Consider the following 25330-nt stretch of genomic DNA (forward strand, 5'->3'; position numbering starts at 1 on the left):
ATATACTAGGTTTCCAAGAGCTCTTATAGCCATTTCAGCCCATTATTGTGTAGCTAACAGAATTGAAAGGAAAAGCAACAAAACGGGATATTTGGGCCAATGGCGACAGCTACCATTATTCAACAGTAGAAGCATGTGAAAAGTTAAAGAGGGTTTAAAGGGATGTTCTTTTGTTGTACTTAACACTGATAAATGACATACAAGTCAGGATAACAGGGCAGAGCTCCTGTCAGGGAGACAATGATAAACGAGAAGCCCGAGACGGAAAGGTCTACTAAACAGAAATCTGTATATGACACATTTCTCGTTGATAGACTTGTCTGCACGGACCAACTAACCCAACAAAGCTAATATTCTCTATCCGGCCACATTCTTCGCTGAGTCCATCATGCACAGTGACCCATCTCTTGTTGGGGTTTTTTACCCATTTCCTTGTGGCAAGGATGATCAATTGACCTTAATGAGGGCAGTGGTGCCAGCCTCAGAATTGTGGCTCTCTTGCAAAATATGACTGGTACCCATTTCAGGCGGGTAATCGTAAAGCAAAAAAATGAACCCCAAAGCAAGAAAGCCTTGCCGTTATTACCACTGCCCGAACAATCTCATTCCTCTTGAAAATACTGTTTGATATAAAAAGCTTTGCCTCACAGGGAGGAAAAAATAGTAATAATAAAAAGCCTATTCTTTATGAGTGGGGGAAAGGCACAAGAGCTGTGATTCATGGACTAAAGCGGCATAAGTCTCTTGCTCCTGAACTCGCAGCAGCCTACATCACACAAGACATCTTTATCCCCACAAAGAGGAAAGACAAAGAGGGGAACGTGACAATGGGGAGACAACCGCAAAAAGACGTTTCTGTCACCCGTTTATAGCAGTCAGAAAAAGAATACCCAAGAATAAACACACATAACGTTGCCTTCTTAATAGATCCCTTGGTTTCTTTCTCTGTCTTCCGGTTTAACGGTGTTTGTCACTGAAGAATAAATGTTATCAGGTAATGGACATTGAAGGAGGGCATTAAAGCTGAACAGCTCTCAAGGAAGGAGACCCTAAGATGTTGAGGAAAACACGCTTTATACAGAACTGGTTGGGGAAGTACTTTGAAGGTCATCTTAGTCCGGGGACGGTTCACACGTTCTTCCTTCAAGGATTATTTATGATCACTGAATCATAGAATTGTAGAGATGGAAGACATACTGAGGGTCATCTAGGTCCAACCCCCTGAAATGCAGGAATCTCAATTAAAGTATCCATGACAGACGGCCGTCCAACCTCTGCTGCTGTTGTTGACTTGCCTGCCCCAGAACCTCAAACGTCACAGGGGAATTCTAAAGTGCACACTCCATTCATGGAGGGCGCTTTGTGTTGGTGTTAGAATACCCCTGAGGCCTGAAGTGGTACAGTCCTGGAGAAGAAACTTTGCCACTTGACTCTGCTGACTGCAAAAACCAGGGGTGGGAAACCTGTGGCCTTACAGATAGGAGTTGTAGTCCAGCACTATCAGATCCAGCCAAGTATGCAAATTGTTCCTAAACCACTGACACATACAAAGTATTCCAGTATACGTAAAGCTAATATCGGAAGAAGGACTATAGACTACACTAGGCAAATTAGACATACTTGCCTGCCTCCTCTTAGATTGTAACATGTTCAGATGAAAAGAAAACACCACCTAGGAGATTTAAAGCAAAGATTCACTGGAGAGTAGGATAATTGGGTGTGCCAGAGGTTAATTAAATTATTTGCAAGAATCTGTTGTTGTTATTGTTAAAATTAATACTCCAGCCTTTCCACAAGGAGCTCGGCATGGTGTGCAACATCTTTCCAACCTCCCATTTGATTCTCACAACAACCTTGGCAGGTAGGTTAAGCTGAGAGAGTGTGGCCCACTGTCACCCAATGAGATTCATGTGTGAAGAGAGATTAGAGCCTCTCCGCAGTGTTAATCCAACACCAGTCACCACCCTGTCCTGGCTCTTTTATTTCTAAATCAGGCTTGGCCAAACTTGGCCTTCCTGCTGTTTTGGGACTACAACTCCCATCATCCCTAGCTAATAGGACCAGTGGTCAGGGATGATGGGGACCGTAGTTCCAAAACTGCAGGAGGGCCAAGTTTGGCCATGCCTGTTCTAAATTATGTCATAATTTGGTATTGACATAGTTCTGAGGTCTCAGAGGGAATACCTGAAGCTGCCTCCAAGTCAGACCATTGAGCCCAGAACTGTCTACACAGACTGGCAGCATCTCCCTGGAGTATCAGAAGAGAGTCATTTCCCAAGCCCACCTGGCAATGCCAGGAATTGGGCCTGGGGCTTTCTCCTTGCACAAGTGTGTCCTCCATTACCACCAAGCTATGTCTCCTTCCTGAAACCTTTTAGAAATTGTCATGTATTTTACACGCTGCATGGAATGTGGCGGTAGAGTGACCTGGGAGAATTCAAATAAAAAATTTCAGTCTGAAGGCCTATAGCCCAGAACTCTAAATACCCTTCCATTTGGTGTAATAATGGCTGCAACAGCTCCTACACAAAGCCCTGTTCTCAGTGTTTGTTAGGAAAATGGCTGCAAATGAAAACACCCATCCTGCGATGTTGCTGAAACTATTTGCCCGTTTCTTCTTGGCTGAGGGAGAAGTTTATAGTTTGGGAGGAGAGTGCCCGACTTGGCCTCTAGGGTAAGGTTGCCATGGGTTGAACAGAGTTTTAAAATCTCACCTAATTTTACTTAATTTTAATTTTAATTTTAATTTTAATTAAAATTAAAAGCATCGGAATTAAGCTGCTTGTTTTCAGCAAGTCCAGCAACAAACTAAGATGGCTTAACAAAGAATCAGGCAACAACCTGGGAAGGAAGCTTAAAAAATAAGATTTACTTACTTTGCAATCGTGCATTGGTTCACAGCAATGGCAGCTATGCAGGCAAAATAGCTATATACCGGGTAACCAACTCCAGGTCCATTTGCCTAAAGCTGGGGCAAGCAGAGATCTGCATCCAAAGTTGGTCAAAGGAAGAGAGAGAGAGAGAGAGAGAGAGAGAGAGAGAGAGAGAGAGAGAGAGAGAGAGAGAGAGAGAGGAGGAACAGGAAGTGCTGCATACTCCTTCCTCTCCAGGAAATGAGGGAAATGACATCACACAGAGCCCTCTCCACCACTTGTATTTCTGTGGTCTATCAACTCTGTGGAATTAGCCCCTTCTCATGTTAACTAGCAAGAATATGCATTTGTTAGGTTTGGCTGCTAATCTCTCACAGTGAGGGACAAGGCAGCAGGCATGGGAATGCCAGATTGGCTCAGCTGGTGCACCAGTAACACCTGCAGGACCCAAAAATTCCCTGTCCCTGATCTAAACAATGTCTTACACCTGCGCTTGCTTTTCCTCAATATAGTTCTTTCTGCAGCAAAAGCCCCAGTCCATGTGAATTTCAGTTGGACTACTGTGGAGCAAAGCTGAACTGCTGATTGCAGGCTGAATTATCCATCGCTCCCACATGTAATATTCTGCTGTTAGGTTGCAACTTTATCAAGTTTTCCGGGCCTGGTGATTTTTATCGCAAGTCTTAGGATGGAGGGGGAGGGCTCAGAGCCTAGAAATGCAAGATTTGAGATAAGCCTTCACATTCACAGTTTTCAATTGATGCTTTAGTTATCTTGGCGACAAATAGATATTGGGGAATGTGATTGGAATGCATCTTAAAGGTGCAAAAAAAAGTCCACCACCCACTCCAAAACCCCAAAAGATAAAAGGAAAAATGAGCTCTTAAAAAAAAAATCACAGCTTTATTTTGTGGATGTTCTTTTTCACACCATTGGCAGGTAGTGCATTGGCTCAAAATTACCTGTGTCATCTTAGCTGCCTGATAAAGAAATTGTCTGTAGATTTAATGGGAAACTGCCTTGTCAGTCATGGTGTGTGTCTGTCTGTCTTGTTTCCCTTGCTGTATCCTCTTTAATGCTCTGAATCTCGCAGAAGTTTTATCATCAGAGGAAATGGAATTTCTCTCCAGCCTTTAGAATGCGAAAAGTACAGCATGCTAAACGCTTGCTGCCAAAGAACCGTCTCTTTCATTCAAATCAATATATGAAATTTGGCATCTCACAGGCTCTTTTAAGGTTCACAATTCAGGGTGAATGGCAAAATCATCCCTTCCGTGTAACTCTTAAAAGCACAGGAGGTGCTCAAGGTCCAGATTTAACACATTTCGGCTGCAATCCTGTACCCATTTACCTGGGAGTAGGCCCCGCTGAACTCAATTAATCTCATGAGCAGGCAGGTACGAGTTGCATTGTTACCATGTGGCCCTGTTTTCCCCTCTCGTGAGCTCAATGAGACTTATTCCCAGGTTAGTATGCATAGAACTGTAGCCCTAATCCCCTCACCTCCATAGGCCACAGTCTCCAAGCGTTGTCCTATGACCTCTTCCATTGATCTAATATATCTCACTCCATTACGTCCCCTGCCTGCCCCATTGCTTTAGCTACCCTGCTCAAAAGTCCCCATTTTCAGTGTGTGAGCTTTTCACTGGAAAACGGAGAATGAGAATGAAGCGTAAATCAAGAAGGATATTTAAAAAAAATATATTAATCGGTAATATACTATGCAAATTAAATATGGGCTCAGTCTTTAGTCATTCCTTGGAGAGCAAAAGAAATTCTACTTTACGATTTCAGTGTTAACATTCACATCAAATTAGAAAATTGGAGCTTTTCACCGGAACCGGCTACAGCATTCCTAAAAGCAAGTATAAAGAAGAAATTAATATTTTACATTGCAATTTGGTGCATATTCATCTGGGAGAAGACCTGCTCACTAAAGAGTACAATTTGCCTTTATACAATTTAATTTAATGAACTGGCATTTGAAACATTTCTTAATCCAAGCTCAGCCTTAACTGGCTGTGATAAATAGAAACCTGCGCATACAGGTTTAGAGCTTTGGTTTGGAGGAAATAATGGCCACTGAAGGGGGAAATCAAGCAAGACAATTTATAGTGGTAAAAATAATAATAATAATAATCAAACATTAATTCTAATCTGACATCCCGATTGTAAATATTTGCACTGGTGTGTTTGCCTGCAGCACTGGAATAATGTATGGTTGGGGATGCAATGGTATTACAGCATTTGGCACAACCCATTCATAGGCGAGGGACTGTCACTCAGTAGCTGGGCACAAGCTTTGCATACAGAATGTATTGGGTTCAGTGGTGCCCATTGGGTCTGATAGGGTAGAATGCAGGGAGCCCAGCAGTAGGTGGCGCCAGAGCCAATGCCTGACATTCTAACTTTGTCCCCATACTGTACTCGGTTCTACAGGGGCAACACTGAGGCTATGGAGGAAGAAGCTGGCATCCAATGCCATCCCCCTGCACTGGATGGAAGTAAGCAGGCAGGCAGGTGGGGGCAACTGTGGTTGGTGGAGCAGTTCCCCATTCACCCCAATGGACCAGACTCCACTACTTGCAGCAGGTGGTGTGAAAGATCTTTCTCTGACCTGCAGCTGCCAGAGTAGACTATACAGGGGCCAGATGGACAAACCAGTTGACCTAGTAGAAGGCGGCTTCCTACTCTCAATTTATACCAGCCCAGCGAGTGATGTCCTTGATAGATACTGAAGCGCTCCAGGAAATGAGGTTATGATCCAGCTAAAGTTAGTAGGAACTGAGGCTGCAATCCTAATGTTGCTTAAACTGGAAGTGAGCACTGTTGAATTCAGGAGGACTTTTCCCTCTAGCACTAGACATCCTTCTGGTGGTCCACCTGCCCACTAAGCAGCCACAGGTTGGTTCCCAGGTGTCAAGAGGAAGTAAGGAGCCTCTGCACAGCACTGCAAAAAACTACCCCACCCATTTCATGGGAGGAAAATGCATCTCCTACTATTTGTCTGCTCAAAATCACCTCTTCCAGCCTCCTGGTATATGGGGAAAATACACATTTTTTTCTCTGTTGAAAGACAAACAGGTTAGGAAGGACATTTTTCAAACAACAACCTAGAGAAAAGTCAACATCTGTATACAATCCAAGAAACCTTAATTACCAAGGAAGGGGGTGATAATGGAGTGTTTCGACACCTCTCCTGTACTCTACCCCTACTTCAAAATGGTAGGGGTACTTCCCTGTAACCTGTAAAGTTGAAATTTGGTACACATTTAAATCAAGCCCCCTTGTTTACTAGAAAAATCTGAAAATGAGACATTTTAATACCTATCAATTGAAGCTGACAGCTAGAGGACACCACACAAGCAGGGAGTCGCCAAGACCACATATGGAGTGAAAATTTGGGCTGAGGTAGTTCTGTTGTTTGCTGAGAAAGTCTTGGAGAGATTTCCCTTAGCAGCCAAGCACACATATCCACAAATGCGAACTGAATTTACTAGTATTTTATATTTATCTTCAGGTTTCCACATTTGGCTGGCTATCATATTTTAAAAAGAAAAGGGCTGGAGTCCTTGTCAGAGGAATCCTTCTCTCCAGGGTGAAGAAAATTACTTTTTTGCCATATAGGATTGATGAAGATTTGGTGGGTGCATTCCGCTGTGTGGAAGAAACAACTACACAATTTACAACTTGATATATTCCTTTGTTATTGGTATACGGAGAAAGAGAAAAGGAAATGTACATCAGTAAGAAATACAGCTTCATTATCAAAAGATGACTTGTTTGCCAAAATAATATCCTACCTCTCTGAAATACTGTCACTATAAGTGCTGGTCCTTAACTGAGTTGGGGCTTTGGTTTCCAACATGTGGGCACTTGGAACTAAAATTTGCCAAGCTCCACATGCAAAAACAAATTGCGAGTGTCCCTGAGTATATGCAGAGTTCTTTTCCCAATGATTATTTTTTTAAAAAATAGACCTAGGTGGGAAATGGCCCTGAAGATGTGCAGAGTGTCTTTTCTTTGAGAAGGGAATGATTATTTGCTTACCCAGAAGGAGCGTCTCCACCCCCATCGTTCAGCCCTGAGATCCAGCGCCGAGGGCCTTCTGGCGGTTCCCTCATTGCGAAAAGTGAGGCTACAGGGAACCAGACAGAGGGCCTTCTTGGTAGTGGCGCCCGCCCTGTGGAACGCCCTCCCATCAGATGTCAAAGAGATAAACAACTACCTGACATTCAGAAGACATCTGAAGGCAGCCCTGTTCAGGGAAGTTTTTAATATTTAAGGCTGTACTGTTTTTAACACTTGATTGGGAGCCGCCCAGAGGGGCTGGGGAAACTCAGCCAGATGGGTGGGGTATAAATAAGAAATTATTATTATTATTATTATTATTATTATTATTATTATTATTATCATTTGGATATGCTGCAGGGTATTCTTTTCATTGAAGAATGAAGTGGTCACTCAAAGGAAGGGTGAGCCTCAGTTTCTCCTCTGGAGTGGCTGGCATGTTCTGGGGGGAATTGCACACACATGGTCTGGCTGAATGCATTGCCCAAAAGTAGATCACCCAAAATGTTAAAATGACTTGCCTGGGGATTTTTTTTTTGGGGGGGGGGGAGATTTTCATCCTCTTGTTCCAACAGTCGATTAACAGAGTGAAATCCAAGCTGATAAAATTCTGACCATTTGGTAACCCTGTCTAGAATATGTGAACGAATGAGAGAACGGCCTCTCTGGGCATATTTAATTTGCTTTCTCCTTAGCAGTGAGAAATTGCAATCCCAGCTCCCCAAACCATGCCCCAACACACATCTAGGATCAGTCAGGGGCTGGCTTTGAGGTCAAGCAATGCAGCTTCCATACAGAGGCTGAGCAATTTATTTGAATTTATCCCATCCCATCCCATGACCTCAGAGCAGGTAGAGATATTAAAGTGAAAATCATGCAGCCCATAATACAATGCCCATTAAACTACTAAAATGCAATTAAACTTGCCCCCCATTAAAATGGGGCTAATGCTTTAAAAATTATGAGAAACAATCCAATTTCCTTGCATTGCCTTGCAAATGTCATAAAACGAGGCTGGGGGCCTTAGCAATATACAGGATGCATAAACCGCTCTGTTACCCTTTGTTCCTGCCTTCCTATGTATATTCAGCTAATAACCAAGGCTGTGTCATATTCTCCGCTTTTAAGCAGAACTGACGGATTTGCTGTCTCCCATTCCGCCACGGGTGCATTGAATGCAGCTGATTTTCTCTCCCTTTCCGTAGTAAATATGTCCCTCTAGTGGCCTCTTCAGAAACCGCATCATGAAATTGTTGCTTCTGGTATTTGGGAAGGAAAGGCACTGTGGAAATTGTCGTGGAAAACTGTAGAGTTTGGAGCTGTTGCTGTTGTTTCGTTGGTGGTTAAATACAGTGGTACCTCGGGTTAAGTACTTAATTCGTTCCAGAGGTCCGTTCTTAACCTGAAAATGTTCTTAACCTGAGGTGCCACTTTAGCCTATGGGGCCTCCCACTGCCGCCGCTGCGCGATTTCTGTTCTCATCCTGAAGCAAAGTTCATATCCCAAGGTACTGTTTCTGGGTTAGCGGAGTCTGTAACCTGAAGCGTATGTAACCTGAAGCATATGTAACCCAAGGTACCACTGTAAAAAAGGTAAAGGTACCCCTGACCATTAGGTCCAGTCGTGACCGACTCTAGGGTTGTGCGCTCATCTCACTCTATAGGCCAAGGGAGCCGGCGTTCGTCCGCAGACAGCTTCCGGGTCATGTGGCCAGCATGACAAAGTCGCTTCTGGCGAACCAGAGCAGTGCACAGAAACACCGTTTACCTTCCCACCGGTGCAGTACCTATTTATCTACTTGCACTTTGATGTGCTTTTGAACTGCTAGGTTGGCAGGGGAGGTACCACTGTACTGGCTTATAAAGATCAAAGAAGAGTGAACCTTCTGCTCAGAAGATGACATTCTGAAGGGTAGCACTGAGGAAAACTATAGCCTTGGGTTTTCATGAAGAAGAAAATAACAACACACACACACACACACACACACACCTTGTGGCACTTTAAATGCAAATTTATGGCAGTGCAAGCTTTCCTGAAACTAAGCCCACCATGTCCAGTACATGAAGTGCAGCCCTAGTTTACACATTTGTGGAGAACATAAGAAGAGCCAACAGCCTTCTCCCCACTAGAGTAAAATGCAGGTGGGGGTGAAGCCATCTATGTGGCCTCTTGGTTTACTCCTCCAATCAGTGCCAGCCTCCAATTGATGCTGCCTGGCTGCCATTTTAAATTTCCCACAATGCCCCACATGGCCTCTCACTCCAGGGCATTGTGGGAAATTTAACAAGGTGGTTTGTAGATGCCCATTGACCAGATGCTGGTGGACACATCAAGGGTGCTGATACCCAGGGACTGCCCAAGGTTGGATGCTGACATTGGCCTTGACTACTGAAGAGTATGAATGGGGTGTCCACGTATCCCATTTTACAGAGGATGGTCCTCTGTTTTGAAGAGCTGGCAGAGGGCAGTTTCTGAGTGTTACCCTTTTTAATATCTGTGCTATGTCAGATTATTTTCTTGGGTAGAGGCGGTCCAAAAAGGCATGGCCACACAATAGACTAAGACACTGCCCTTCTAGAATTCGTTGCAATAAAAGCATTCTATTGAAGCCCTTTTGTCTTTGTCCATCCATGGAGTTTTCTTGGCAGGGATACTGGAGTGGCTTGCCAGTGTCTGGCGTGCTCTGGTCCATGGGGTCACGAAGAGTTGGGCATGACTAAACGACTAAACAACAACATTGAAGGCCTCCGAATAGTTTGGCATCTTGGGCTGAGCTGGAATGAAACTATCCATCGTACTGGGTGATGTCATAGTTGACCTTCATTTTACCTGGATAAAAGGTGTCAGTAGTGTTTCTCTGTCACTCTCTTGGGGGCTTCTAGCAGCTGGGTTGGACTCTTGCAGGTAGAAGTGGAAGTTGGAGTGGAGCAGGTAGGTCAGGCCTACCTAGTTCTTTAAAGGATGGAGAAATGAGAAAATCAGGAGGAAAGAGAAACCACAATGGACAGGTCTGCCCATCCCATATGTTTAGCTTCTAGGGAGAATTATCTAGACATGGTTGCTTCAGTTACCAGATTGGGAATTGGGGGTGGGCTCCTGTGAGCTAAAGGGGGAACAAAACCTCAAAGTGCTGAATTACTAGAACTTAAAGATGGGAGGGAATTGTTTTCATGAGAAAAGCAGCAAACGAGGCTGTTTCGCCCCCTGTCCCGATGGTGGCACTCCCATGCAACACTAGAGCCTTTTAAGAGTGGCAGCTATAGACGAAAGGATTTCAAGACTTAATCACAATTTGACTAGTCTTAAGGATGTAACTGGAACTCTTAAGTGTTCAAGTGGCTTCATGTTCCTTGACAAAAGATTTTCTTTCTGTTCATAATCAAGGGCCATTGGCTTGATTGGTCTCCCATTGACTTCCATAGGAGTTACATTAGGCTAAATATGAACCAATTAGCGTCTAGCTGTAATTAATAAGAAGCTTGAAAGGGGCCAGTGTGAGAAGCTGTGATCCTAAGCAGGTTTACTCAGAGCTAAGTCTCACTGAGCTCAATGGGTCTTGCTCAGGATTCCTTTGTGGATGATATGCCCACAAAGAAATGCTTTGTGAAGAATTACAACAAGAAGCCCTGTAAGGGTGAAGGTTGCAGGCTCTAAGCACAGGCCATGGTCCCATCTGGAACACCTTGTATTAAGGATTGCAAAAATATGTATTCTTTTCTTCTTTCAATCTTTTCCACAGCTGGAAATGAATGAGGGGAGCAGAAAGCCTTTCAAGGCACTGTAAGAAGCACGTGTTGTGATAGGAGATCACCTAATCCACTTCTTGCCTGAGTGGGCTCTCCAATTTCTGCCTCAGAGCTGACAATTCCCTTTGGTTTTATGGAAGGAAGCTTCTTGTTCTTTTTTTTATTTGCTGAATTTGTCTCTGGGGAAATCTCAGAGGATCAGCTTCTTGCCATGAGAAATAACTTCTCCCCCCCCCCCATACTTTTTTCCTCATTTAGATAAGCTTCACAATTCCATTAAATGTTGCTTTTGTTAAGGTTCCTCTGCTCTCGTCTGGACTCTGAAGTATTAGGTGCATCTTAACAGCATGATTGAGTTGGGCCAAGCTCCATTATGCTAGGCTTCAACTGACAGACAAGCAACAGAAATAGTTCTTCAAACTGCATTTGTAGGCGTTGCTGCAGGAGTGGCATTTTGGCTCAAAACCCGACTGTGGGAAGAAGAAGAAGAAGAAGAAGAAGAAGAAGAAGAAGAAGAAGAAGAAGTTATTATTTATACCCCGCCCATCTGGCTGGGTTTCCCCAGCCACTCTGGACGGCTTCCAACAGAACACTAAAATACAATAACCTATTAAACATTAAAAGCTTCCCTAAACAGGGCTGCCTTCAGATGTCTTATAAAAGTTTGGTAGTTATTTTTCTCTTTGACATCTGGTGGGAGGGCATTCCACAAGGCGGGTGCCACTACTGAGAAGGCCCTCTGCCTGGTTCCCTGTAACCTCACTTCTCACAATGAGGGAACCGCCAGAAGGCCCTCGGCGCTGGACCTCAACGTCCGGGCAGAACGATGGGGGTGGAGACGCTCCTTTAGGTATACTGAACTATACTGATATAGACTCTATTCCTCTTGGAGTAGAAATGATGGAAACAAAACTGTTTCCTGCTCTTCTCCATATGATTTTTTCCCCTTTACAGGGTGGGGGGAGAGATTCTGATCTGGATCATTAAAATATTAAATGGGAAACTGGAGGCAGGAGGCATCTTCCTGCTTTTTGCTCACATCCTCAACGTTCCTCATCGCTGCCCCCCAGCTCCTGTTGCCCAAGAGGCAGGCACTTCAGTCTGTCTAACAGTAGGACCGGCCCATCTACTTGCAAGAGCAGTCAGTAAGGCAATTCACTGGAGCTTTGCTGTGTATTGACTATGCTCAAAACGGTTTTGTGAATGACCCCACAAAGCAGGCCAAGGTGCTTGTGAATGAGGCTCAGTCACATTCAGCGGCGCAAGCACAAGACTACAGTTACCTGCAGCAACAGAAGGAGACAAGATCAATTGTGCTCCCCTGACATGGGTAGGATATTGTAATGGTTCTAGGGGTTGCTCGTGCGTAAGCTTGTCCCAATGTCTGGCTGGGTTGCCTGAGTGAACCTTTCCTGTCCGGGCAGCCACTCGCCCGTGACCGTCTCAATCGCTGGCAGAATCCGTCAGTGGGCGTTTCTTAAACTTCTTCCAGCAAAGAAGTTATTTGACGCCCAGTCTTCGCCTACTCTCCCTGCGCGGAAGCTTTCTGCGCAAGGAGGGCGTGGGCAGCGGAGGACCTCTACTCTCCCCACTGGTCCCCGGCAAGGAGTCATGGGACCGCCTCGCCGATTCCCCCATCTCGCCCCCTTCTCCACTGGAGCTACGCTGATTCTCTCCCCCCAGAAGATGGGCTGCCCCTCCCACTCCCGGGACGCTCTCTGGGATCCCTTTGGAGCTTGCTCTCTCCCTCGGACACTGATGGCAGTTCCCTGACAGATATTGTTATTAGAGACAAAAATATTAGGAGGAGCAAACAGGCTAAACCACGGCACCATGTGGTGTTTGAAGTGAGGTATGAAGTCAAGTATGAAATTCTATTTTTATGTGGGCAAAATCCCTCGTTTTTTAATATCTGGCTCCTGCTTCTAGCTGATGCAGCTTATCATCCTGAAAGTACCGTAAATGTGATTTCATTGAGCGGCAGCCGGTATCTCACAATCGGGGGGGGGGGGGGGTTGTACTTTGCAATGTTAATCGACAAAGGAAGAGAATGTGGCCATTTAGTGCAGTCGAGAAATTGAATTTTTAATCATTCTGTTTAATTCTGATTTTTAAGTGGGTTCCCTTTTTCCTTATAGGCCATGATTAAAACAATTGTGTAACTTTAATGAATGTGCAAGTTTAATGAATTTTTGAAAAGTTACCTATTGAAGGTCATTCTCAAAAATGTAGATAAGGCAAAAAACTATCTTTATCTGGAATATTGCAGTGTCACTTTCTGATTGCATTCAGATGCTCACAAACGTTTTGGGTCTTGGACCGTTTGGGGACTTAACTAGCCATGATGGCAATGTTGTACCTCCACTGGCAGACTCAGTGTGCTTCTGAATACCACTTTCTGGGAACTGCAGTTGGGGAGGGTGGCTGTGGGGCTCAGGTGCTGTTTGCAGGCTTCCCATAGGGATCTGGTTGGCCACTGCAAGACCAAGATGAGCTAGATGGGTCCAGCAGGCTCTTCTTATGTTCTTATGAACAAATTGGTTTTACTATTGGCTTTTCAGCTCTAGGACTGTCTTGCCAGAGTGGTGCATTCTCTAGTTATCTCTCGCTTGGACTACTGTAATACGCTCTATGTGGGGCTACCTTTGAAGGTGACTCGGAAACTGCAATTAATCCAGAATGCAGCAGCTAGACTGGTGACTGGGAGTGGCCGCCGAGACCATATAACACCAGTCCTGAAAGATCTTCATTGGTACGTTTCTGAGCACAATTCAAAGTGTTGGTGCTAACCTTTAAAGCCCTAAATGGCCTTGGTCCCATCGTTTAGCCCGGACACTGAGGTCCAGCTCTGAGGGCCTTCTGGCGGTTCCCTCGCTGTGAGAAGTGAGGTTACAGGGAACCAGGCAGAGGGCCTTCTCAGTAGTGGCGCCTGCCCTGTGGAACGCCCTCCCAGCAGATGTCAAGGCAATAAACAACAATTTTACTTTTAAAAGACAACTGAAGGCAGCCCTGTTTGGGGAAGTTTTTAATGTCTGATGCTGTATTGTTTTTAATATTCGAATGGAAGCCACCCAGAGTGGCTGGGGAAACCCAGCAAGATGGGCGAAGTATAAATAATAAATTATTGCTATTGTTATTGTTATTGTTATGAGAGGGAGAGGTTGTACTCTCCCTGAAGGATCAGGTTCGTATTTTGGAAACACTCCTGGATTCCAGCTTGTCACTGGAGTCTCAAGCTGCTTTTGTTGCTAGGAGTCCTTAAGCCCAGCTATGGCCATCCCTAGACCAGGATAGCCTCAGTTGTCCATGCTCTAGTGACATCCCATTTGGGCTACTGTGATGTGATCTACCTGGGGCTGCCCTTGTAGATGGTCTGGAGCTGCAGCTAGTGCAGAAGGTTGGTATTTGGGGCAGCCTGATGGGACCATGTGATACTGGTCCTGAAAGCACTGCATGGGCTGTCAGTGAGCTGCTGGGTCCAACTCAAGGTGTTGGTACTAGCATAAAGAGCAGCGATTCTCAACCTGTTGGTTCCCTGATGTTGTTGGACTACAACTCCCATCATCCCTGAGCTCTGGCCTTGCTAGCTAGGGGTGATGGGAGTTGCAGTTCAACATCTGGGGACCCATAGGTTGAAAAAGGCTGATATAGAGCCCTAAATGGCTTGGCACCCAAGTCTAAAAGAGCACCATTGATCCTAAACACTGTGGTTGGCAAGTGAGTCCTTATTGGTGGTGCTACCACTAGGGGCTGCCCAGTTGCTGCTGCCCCATGATAAAGGCCTTTTCAGTGTTGGTTCCCCAGTTGTGAAATGCCTTCCCTGTTGAGGGTGCACCTGTCCCCATCATTGTTAACTTTCAAGGGGAATTTAAAAACATAACTCTATACCCAAGCATTGGATGGATGGAGAATACAGTTCCTGACCACCAGTGCCGGCCCAAGACATTTTGGCACCTGAGGCAAACCACCAAATGGTGCCTCCCACCTCCCCTTGCTGGAGAAAAAGGGTTGAGTGAAGATGTACATTGGCAGCAAGGGGCGGGGGGGAATAAAGATCTACATTGGATCTGCTGCCCATTTAGATCTTGCCAGTCACCTTTTCTTAAGGGCCCAAGATCACTGCATGGAATGTTTTTCACTATAACTGCTTTTAGATATTTTTGGCTGTAACGTTCCCCCTTTGTTTTTTTGTTTTTACATAGTGGAACTGTTTGCACTGCAGCTGTGGGGGAGAGGCAGATTCCCTGCTAGGGGTCATTCGGAAAGGAATGAAAACAAAGCTGCCAGTATCATAAAGGCCATTATACAAATCTACAGTGCGACCACACTTGGAACACTGTGTACCCTTCAGGTCACCTCAGCTCCACAAGGATGTTGTAGAAATCGAAAGGGTTTAGAAAAGGGCAAAGCAAAATGATGAAGGGAATGGAGCAATTCCCCATGAGGAAAGGCTACAACTTTTGGGGCTCTCTGTTCCTGCTCTGCTCCTGTGTCACTAAAGGTAAAGAGACCCCTGACCATTAGGTCCAGTTGTGGGCGACTCTGGGGTTGCGGCGCTCATCTCGCTTTACTGGCCGAGGGAGCCAGCGTACAGCTTCCGGGTCATGTGGCCAGCATGACTAAGCCGCTTCTGGTGAACCAGAGCAGCGCATGGAAACGCTGTTTACCTTCCCGCTGGAGCGGTACCTATTTATCTACTTGCACTTTGACGTGCTTTCGAACTGCTAGGTGGGCAGGAGCTGGGTCCAAATGACGGGAGCTCACCCCATCGTGAGGATTCGAACCGCCGACCTTCTGATTGGCAAGTCCTAGGCTCTGTGGTTTAACCCACAGCACCACCCGCGCCCCTGTGTCACTACTTACCCCTTATTTCCCAGATTGTTGCTTGTAAGGGCAAAGCAGAAACAGGAGGAAGCAAAGTCACACAAAATTTTAAAAAGCTCAGCTTCGCTTCACCACCACTAAAAGCGAATAGTCAGACCACCATTTGTCTCTACAAAACCAGGCTAGCTGCTGTGGAGAGAGCTTTGGGTTTTTTATTTGTATACACAATTCTCTGATGTTGAAGTTCACATTTCTCAGCTCTACCTGCCTTTTAGCATTGCAGGCCTGAGCAGCTGTGGCGGAAAACTTATCTGGCAAACACCTCTTTCTCCCATCTGTACTTTCAAATGAAGCCCAAGATCTGGCACCAGATTTATCCCTTTGAGTTATGAAAAGCTGGACCCATTTTTTAAAGTTTATAGCAGAGCATAGACGCGTGTGAAGAACGGACGGTGGAAGCATATGGCCTGGGACATTTGGAGCAGAACTCGAAAAGGGAAAACTGGTGCTTTCTTCTTAAACTCTATTCCAGTTTGTTTTATTAGCTGCTGGTACAAACTAGTTTGGGTGGCTGCCACTCCTCCTACTCTGCCAAGAAGCAGAGCGCCCACTTCCAAGGGAAGAGGGGGGAACATTTTGTGCCAGCCAACGGGAGCAAGGAGCAATCGGGCAAAATCTAACCTGAGCCTTGTAACGTGTGTGAGCAATATTGTGAGATGGGCCTCATTTTGCTGTTCAGCTCTTAAATGCTTTAAAGTTAGAAACCCAAACTCTCTTGTTGAGACATCAGCAGATGAATGAGTAGAAATCAGAAGTATGCGGACAAATTCTTACTGCACAAAAGAGGACAACATTGAAACAGAAATAAAGACTTCCCTACATTAAAAAAAGGAAAGGAGAAAACCATGTGTTACTCACATTGGAAATATTCTCCCAGCATTTCTTAGGCGCCAGGCAAAAACATTCCTCTTAAACCAGGTATTAGGCTAATTAACACTCTATGTCCTTTAAATGTGTTTGTGGGAGGCAGTGTTATTGGTTTTGTTCTTGTTTTTATTATGTACTGTACTTTGTGGTTCTATTCTGCATTTTCATACTGTGAGCCACCCTGAGATCTTTGGATGAAGGACAGTATGCAAATTTAATAAATGACACCGACAATATAAATCAAATTGCAAAATGTCAGCCTTGGCCCCATGGAAATAGAAGCAAACGCATAACATCATTTCTTCTGGCTGTTGGTGGTGTGATGAGAGCAGACACCATGGGCATGGGAACCACGACACTGCTTTGCAGATTTGTGTAGAGCATAATAGTTTCATTTCCAACGCGGCAATGCTTTTAAATACACTCTCGGAACGTGCCTCCCCCCCCCCTCTCTCTTGCATTTAAATGTCATTTCTGCACCAAATAAAGTACGGGCAGCTTCTCCTGAAAACAGAAAAACCAGCCGCTCCCAGGCTTGATGTTCACCTGTCTAAACAAGAGTAACTGTGGATGCACAGAAGATTCTCCACTCATAGAATCATAGAGTTGGAAGAGACCACAAGGGCCATCGAGTCCAACCCCCTGCCAAGCAGGAAACACTCAAGTTGTGTCTTAGCCCAGTATTAGTCCTTAAGTGCTCAAAGAGTGGCATTCATTTAAAGCGGAAATTATTATATTCTTACCCCTTTATGCATTTTGAGTGCATGCTTTAACATGCAACCTTATTTTTTAAGCAGGTAATAAGGGAATGTACCTGCTTAAGAGGAAATGGTGTCTTCTGTTGCAAGACCATTCAAAAGCGAGGTGCATGTATCAGAACCATTGCTATTAACATTTCTAGCCTGAGGAATGTGTACCAAAAATCTAAGCAGGTAAATCGTCTTCCAATAAGAATGATGGTACTTTTTCAGTCATCAGGATTATATTGTAACGACAATATTTTGTAGTGATGTTGTTTTGGGAAATATATTTTTATATTCTGCTAATTTGCCAAGTCTTTGCATTCTGTAGAAAATGCGTTGTTGTTGTTGTTACTCCTACTACTAGGTAGGCATCCAATTTTCACTTAGGAGGAAAATCCACTGTGCCCTAGATATCAAAACTGCTTAAGTTGGGAAATACTGTCCTAGAATGTGAACTTAACCAGTTTTTAAAGGGGGAGAAAGAGAAAGCAAAACAGCAGCACAATTCGTTCTATTTGTTATATGTTGCTGTCAAGGCTAAACACACTGGATTATATTTTGGAAACAGCAAATTCTGTCTTCTGCCTGAAATGCATGCGTTCACCACATGGGGGCGCCTTTACACAAAACTTCTAATCACAGCCATACCACAGATTTTTCTGCCATGGTGACGGGAACAAACACGGATCACAACTTTACCTTAGTAAAGTGGTGTCTAGAGACAGCAGAACGACAGACAGCACATCTGAAACGCACTCGGGGCTGGTTGAGATGTGCAAGATCATTCACAAGGTTCCCCTTTCTGTAAGTTCTAACCCAGGCATAGGCAAACTCGGCCCTCCAGATATTTTTTGGGACTACAACTCCCATGATCCCTAGCTAACAGGACCAGTGGTCAGGGATGATGGGAATTGTAGTCACAAAACATCTGGAGGGCAGAGTCTGCCTGTGCCTGTTCTAACTGTCCTTAGGAACAGGATCACAAACTGCTAGAAATAAATGTAACACTTAACTGGGAAGGCACTTTCATTACCCAGATACCATGTGCATGTCTGTACTGCTGCCGTCATGGAAACTGCCGCAAATTCTGCCCGTCTGTAATTTGCATTGTTTCGTTTTTGTCACATATGCAGAGGCAGAAGGGATCGCGTATGAAGAAACTCCTACAGCTTTTCTTCTGCTTCAAAAACAATTTTGTCATGCAGTCTTGGGGCTTATTTTATTTTTTTAAAGGGAGGCAGCCAGACTCAAAACAGGACAGCTACATTAGCAATGGCAGGGGCAGAAAGGAGAATTCAAGAAGAACATTTAGGCAGTTCAAACATTTAAGCCGCGGACTGTCTCGCCAGAGTGGTGCATGCTCTAGTTATCTCCCGCTTGGACTACTGCAATGCGCTCTACGTGGGGCTACCTTTGAAGGTGACTCGGAAACTACAACTAGTCCAGAATGCGGCAGCTAGACTGGTGACTGGGGGCAGCCGCCGAGACCACATAACACTGGTCTTGAAAGACCTACATTGGCTCCCAGTACGTTTCCGAGCACAATTCAAAGTGCTGGTGTTGACCTTTAAAGCCCTAAACGGCCTCGGCCCAGTATACCTGAAGGAGCGTCTCCACCCCCATCATTCTGCCCGGACGCTGAGGTCCAGCGCCGAGGGCCTTCTGGTGGTTCCCTCATTGCGAGAAGCAAAGCTACAGGGAACCAGGCAGAGGGCCTTTTCGGTAGTGGCGCCCGCCCTGTGGAACGCCCTCCCATCAGATGTCAAAGCGATAAATAACTACCTGACATTTAGAAGACATCTTAAGGCAGCCCTGTTCAGGGAAGTTTTTAATCTGTGATATTTTACTGTATTTTTTGTTTCTATGGAAGCCGTCCAGAGTGGCTGGGGAGGCCCAGCCAGATGGGCGGGGTAGAAATAATAAATTATTATTATTATTATTATTAAGCCATGCAAATGTTTTATTATGGTAGGTGATGTAAAAAGACGTTGATAGGGATTAAGTAACCCAGACCTGCCTAGAATCCCAAACCTAGATCAATCATATCAATTTCTCCTCTTCACCCCCCCACTTGCCAGATGTGTTTCCTATGATGCTGTCAGATTCCCAGTTCTGAGTGTTTTCTCTCCACATTGGCTGCTCAATGTTCTGAATGAGAGCTGCCCTTCTTATATATATATACATTCATACTAATTAAACATATTTTGACTAGCCAGAACTCCAGCACGGGATTATTTTGTTTGCTGCTGTCGCTGCCTTATAGGCAATTTTAATTTTAATTTAATAATTTGCTTCTGCTTGGCTCCAACAGGCAAGATGTCAAGCGTGTGTCCTATAAGGCAGGTGTACAAAATCCTTAGCATATTGTAAGATGATATAGTCTTGAAACAAATGTATGCAAGGAATTGTGTGGCTAAAATTCAGCTCTGCAGGTTCTCCTTGGTTCTGCTCCCAGCTGGACTCATGCCTACTGAATCACTCTCAGGTAATTTTCCATTTCAGCATTCTGCTAACAGGTAGGAAAGAAAGGCTCACTAAACACTGCAGGAATTTTCCACTAATGTTAACCCCAAGCATAAGTAATACGGCTGGTAAGTAGAAACACCCATCTCTTCCCACTTGCACCAGCAGAAACTAATGCCACTGAAAAACCGGGGATTTCAGAGTATTTTTGCGGCTGAGACTTCTTTTCAGAAGATCACCATTTTTCTCAGATCTTCGATGCAAAGTACACTCTTCTCCTTCCAGTCATCCGGATCCAGGCAGTGGCATTGAGGAAGTGGGGTTACTATTGCTAACCACCTCCCACTAAACACACACATCTACTGCATTTCAAACCCACATGCAATTATTGGGCCAGTTCCCTGCTGTTTTGTGACTATTGTGGATAAAAATCCTCTCTGCGCACTAAGTGTGCATGCCAAAAAGGAAAAACAACAACCCATTGCTTAACAAAGTGTGGGGGGGGCAGGTGGAGAGAGAATGCTAATGTATAAACAATACTATAGTTCATACGAGGTATTGAAACTAACTGAATACTCACAAAGAATTCTTTTGGAAATGTTGCCTTGATTAACTCAGACTCTTTCGTTCAAATTAGGGATGGGGATTCTGCGGTCCTCTAGATGTGGGACTCCAGTTTCCATCAGTCCCAGCCAGCATTGCCACCGATCAGAGATGATGGGATTTGTAGTCCCAACAATAGCTGGAGGGCTACAGTTTATCTATGCTTGGCTTAAACTCTGCCAAGAAGCATGCCCCAAACATGAAACAGCATGCCTGCCTGGATTCAGTCCTCTCTCCATCACACATAGAATTATAAAAGTGGGAAGGGACCATGGGGGTCATCTAGTCCACCCCCTCCCCGCAACACAGGAATCTTATTCCCTATGTGGTGCTCAAACCCACGACCCCAAGATGAAGTGCCTCGTGCTCTGCCGACTGAGCTATCCCAGCAGCCACCAACCCTGTACTTACATTAGGCTCATCTGGATGAGCATTCAGAATTGCTTCATATATTATATTTTCCACCCAGATGAACAGTAATCAAGGAAGTGGCATGAAGCAGTCCTCTCTCCATCACACATAGAATCAGAGTTAGAAGGGATGTGAATTGTCTCCAACACAAATGAATCACATAGGCCCCGAATTTGCTTTGTCCTAAATCATTTCCTTGAAATGACTCCAATATAGCCAGTAAAACCTGCTGGTCACAACTTTGCAGAAACAGTCTGTCCTGTTAAATCACCTGTACAAGGAAGCATGTCAGAGGGACCTTCTACGATGTGTGTGTTTTTAAAATCTACATTTGAATCTCCAGACAGGAAGTATAAGCTCTTCCAGTGGGACCAGTTTATGCACAGCAAGTAAGATTTAGAACTGGCATAGGCAAACTCGGCCCTCCAGATGTTTTGGGACTTCTTTGGCGATCACTCATAGCCGAGTAAGATTGTCTTCCATAAACATGGTTTTAACAATGAGTCCATAAGTGACTGTGGAGGCCAATTCTGGACCCACACGTCCTTCCACAGTGGGGACATTGGTTTCAGAGTGGGAGTTGATCACGGTGTGGATTTGCCAAGCGTGCCTTCCTCTGAGCACATTTCTTCCTTGCATTCTGAGTTTGAGTGTCTTCAAAGCCCATGACACCTTTGGTCAAGGCTGTTCTCCAACTGGTGCGCTCACAGGCCAGTGTTTCCCAGTTGTCGGGTGTATATACTACATTTTTTAAGATTTGCCTTGAGACAGTCTTTAAACCTCTTTTGTTGACCACCAGCATTACGCTTTCCATTTTTAAGTTTGGAATAGAGTAGTTGCTTTAGAAGACGATAATCAGGCATCCACACAACATGACCAGTCCAACGAAATTGATGTTGAAGAATCAGGTGATCTTTGCTTCATCCAGTACACTGATAGTAGTTCACCTGTCTTCCCAAGTGATGTGTAAGATTTTTCAGAGACACCGTTGATGGAATCTTTCGAGAAGTTGGAGATGGCGTTTATAAGTGATCCATGTTTCACAAGTATACAGTAAGGTTGGTAGTACAATAGCTTTGTAAACAAGCATTTTGGTTTCCCTGCGAATGTCCCGGTCCTCAAACACTCTGCACTTCAATCGGGAGAAAGCCGCACTCGCGGAGCTCAGGTCATGCTGGATTTTGGCATCAATGTTGACCCATGATCCCTAGCTAGCAGGACCAGTGGTCAGGGACGATGGGAATTGTAGTCCCAAAACATCTGGAGGACCGAGTTTGCCTATGCCTGATTTAGAACAAGGGTGGATAATGTTTCCCCATTCAAAGGCCACATTCTCTCCTAGGCTATCTTATGGGGGCTGCATTCAGGTTGTGGTCACAGCCCAGCCCACCTGCAGTCATGATGGATCTATATGATCCCCAATTGCTTGTATTAATGGGATGCTGCACCCAAGGTGGCAAAAATCAACAGTTCCCATCATCTCAGGCAAGGCTCAGGCTGTGAATGAAGCGAGACCTACACGATCAAATTTCCCCAGGGCGTTTTATTGGACTTTAAATTAAAACCCAGCACACCAGAAATTCCCTTGGCCAGTGGCACCAAACCCTAACGTGTCATCGAGAAATCCATTCTTGGGCTCCAGTAAGTGAGAAACAGAGTCACTATGTTCTTTCACTTATTTCTGCAGCCCGTAAGAACAACAGTCATGTTGGCATCTCTTGGAACAGAGAGCTAAAACTCAAGATAAAAATAGTATTAAAAAACCTAGTATAAAACCATTTCAGGCAATCACGCACAAATTTATTCAGCCAAGAAATATAATCACAGAAAATGTGTGCAGTAAAACATTCCAATTTTCAAAAATGGTATATTGAAATTGTAATGTACATATGGCATGAAGGTGGCACTACATATCATTAAAGTGCTTGAGAATATATTTGGATAGATTCTAAAAATGTTATGTGATTATATTTATTGTGTGAATAAATCTCTCTCTCTGTATGTGTGTAACATTAAGGTTTTTAGAATGTTTCTCAGACTTAAGCTATCTGTTCTTCTGTCCTCTCCTGCTGTCTCTTCTTACCTCCTCAGAAGCAATTCCAATTAATATACATTTCTACTGAGAGCTATAAATCCACCCTTCATCTTGTTAGCGACGCAAAAATCCCCTCTTTGCAGAAACTTCCATGGAGTTAGTTTAGCATCCTGACTTTTATATATGTATATGTCAGAAGTCCATTCTTTGCGCTGTTCAAATAAAAATAAAAAGCCAAGGAATGGGGAACTTGCTTTATTTCTTTAAATATTAGTAACACGGCACGACACAAATCAGTGGTATTCATGTAACAAAAAAAGGGGGGGGTCTGCATCAAACTTCAGACATATTGTGTTTTAAATACCTAATGAGTTGCACAAGATTACATTTTCATAATACCAGCATTAAAGATTAATCCAAGTAAGTACCCCCAAATCCTCTTGCATCCTAATCTTCCTGGACCTAAGATACATTATTAGGGGGGCTAATCAACGATTTCTCCAGGAAATTTGGGGTTTCCAACAGTGCCAAGGAAGAGAACTGCCACATAATTTATCAGGGAGAGACGGGAGGGGAGAACACACAGGAGAACAAAGCAGCTGAGAACTTCAAATCGCAGATTAAGCAGCAAGGAGGCAACTTGCTTGTACAGTAACCATGCTTGGGAAAAGTTAAAGGAATGGAAGGCTCCAACTTAGTAGTTTTTATGAGGTTAACAGAAGCCATGTACCATGCAAATGAAACATTTATATGGAGGGGAATGAAGTTGCCTTGCTACATCCAACTCCTTAATTCGCCCCTTCAACCCCAATTTAGACCAAATGGGAACCAGCACACACTGTATACACCCAATGTACAAATACATATTCTAGATCTGACCAAGGAATACAGGCCGTAAGCTCTTTCCGACTAGTCAAGGCTCCACTCTACCCTTGTATAGCCTCACATGCCACCCTAGGAAGAGGGGCGATTTCCGGCAAGTGAGGCAGGGTGCTGTGACCCTTGCTCTACTTGACATGAACACATCATCAAGGCTGCTGATTTTTGGCCAATGGACATAGGTAGTATTTCAAAGTATGCCTTTTATTATTTGGCTTGAGAGAGTTCTGGGGGGTCATAATGAACTCGCAAGGGTTGATTTCACGAAGAAGCTGGGGGGGGGGGACCTGCTCTCTCACAATCACGGCCCATTGCTTGTGATGCATAGCACATCAATAATGCCACGTGCAAGCAAGGAAAATCAACTGCTTCGTTCCCCGGTGGAAAACAAGATGCACGGCTGAATCTCCTGAGAACTGATCCTCAGTCATTATGGGGGAGTCCAGCTAAGGAAAACTGAGGTCATACGAAATGAGAAACATAGTAAGGTCAGAATATCCCATGATGAAAACTGTTTGGGTTTTTCTGAAATATAGACACATCGTTTACAACCTTTCTAAGTTCTAGAAGAAGCACACTAGACTAAGATAGCTTTAGCCCCAGGAAGGAAAGAGGTTGAAAAGGTTCTACCACATTATTATTATTCCTTTTTCGAAAATAAAACACATTTCAAGCCAAGATCTGCTCATCTGATGCATCGGAACACGCTGCTCAAAAGCCAAACCCACTGATTTCAATGGAAGTGACTTACGTGGAGCGGGTTTCTGACAGGGGTGTCATACAGAAACTCAAGCAAATCTGTGGTGCTCAAGCGTAACAGTGCAAGTTTAGTGCACTTTAGAGAGGAGCCATAGTCTCTCCCCCCCCCCTTGCTAAGTGAGATTAGCCGTAAGAAAATATAAGCACCAGGGAAGGAGTGTGGGTGGGGTCAAGTGGTGTGACAGCGAGAGGGTCTGTGCTGGGGGGCATCGAAGTCCATTTTAATAGGGTGCCTTGGCTGACTTCTTCTTCTTCTGCTCCTCCCTCAGCTTCTGCTTCTTCCTCTTGCTGACTTCTTTGTATCCTGAGGAGACACGGCTGGTAAAACATTGTGCATATAGATTTCCCTTCATTAAAGCAGAAGCATTCTGATTTTAAGCCTTTTGAAAATGCAAGGCAGGTCTCCCCTGAGGAGCACAAGCAAATGGCTTCAGCAAGTGCAAGGTTCCTCCCAGGCCACTCACATTTCCTTAACAGTTGGCCTACCAAAGTTAGCTCCTCCACATGTTAAGTTACTTCCAAAAGGTGACCACCGGCCACAGGCTCAATGCAAAGGCCTCCTGGCCATATCAAAAGTTCCCATTAGCCTTCACTTCAGAGGCACTCTATCCATCATTCTGAAGGTTCCCTGTTGTAAATATCTCTAAAGGCTATGGCTAGGTCTTGACGAGATTGTTTACTATGCACCTGTGAGTCAAAAAACAAAAAACAAAAAGGAGTGCATCGTCCAGCCCTAAATCAATGCAATATAGTTTAACTATATTGTTAACTGAAATTGCCCTTTTTGCTTCCATTGGGTCCTCCCTCTCAAAAACTGCAGGCTAGGTTGTGAATTTAGCTCCCTCCCTTCTCCTGTGATCTACTCGGTCCTCTTTCAGAGCAAGCCTGCCTGTCATCAGTTGAGGTTTTGAAAACATTCGTCGAAATAAGTCTTCCCTTGTTAATTTGGCTTTTAACAACCCTACTGGTTTTTAAAGGCTGCTTTCAGGTCATCTC

The 25330-nt window shown here is 44.5% G+C and overlaps 1 protein-coding gene and 1 long non-coding RNA gene across 3 annotated transcripts in view; one reads left to right on the forward strand and one right to left on the reverse strand.

The window, feature by feature from the left end:
• LOC310661172 overlaps nt 1–25330 on the forward strand; it is an 81924-nt gene that overhangs the window by 40575 nt on the left and 16019 nt on the right. The window lies entirely within an intron of this gene.
• DNAJB6 (DnaJ heat shock protein family (Hsp40) member B6) overlaps nt 22936–25330 on the reverse strand; it is a 61682-nt gene continuing 59287 nt past the window's right edge. The window contains exon 10 of one of the 2 annotated variants that reach the window (XR_014503681.1): nt 22936–25298. Coding sequence is in view for 1 of the 2 variants with exons in the window: in XM_083406734.1 (XP_083262860.1) it covers nt 24556–24638 (83 nt within the window). In the remaining variant the exon portion in view is untranslated. The remainder of the gene's footprint in view (nt 25299–25330) is intronic. The other variant, XM_083406734.1, reaches the window with a different exon arrangement.

This window comes from Podarcis tiliguerta (assembly GCF_965153285.1).
Source record: "Podarcis tiliguerta genome assembly, chromosome: 12".
In the NCBI taxonomy this organism is placed as follows: domain Eukaryota; kingdom Metazoa; phylum Chordata; class Lepidosauria; order Squamata; family Lacertidae; genus Podarcis; species Podarcis tiliguerta.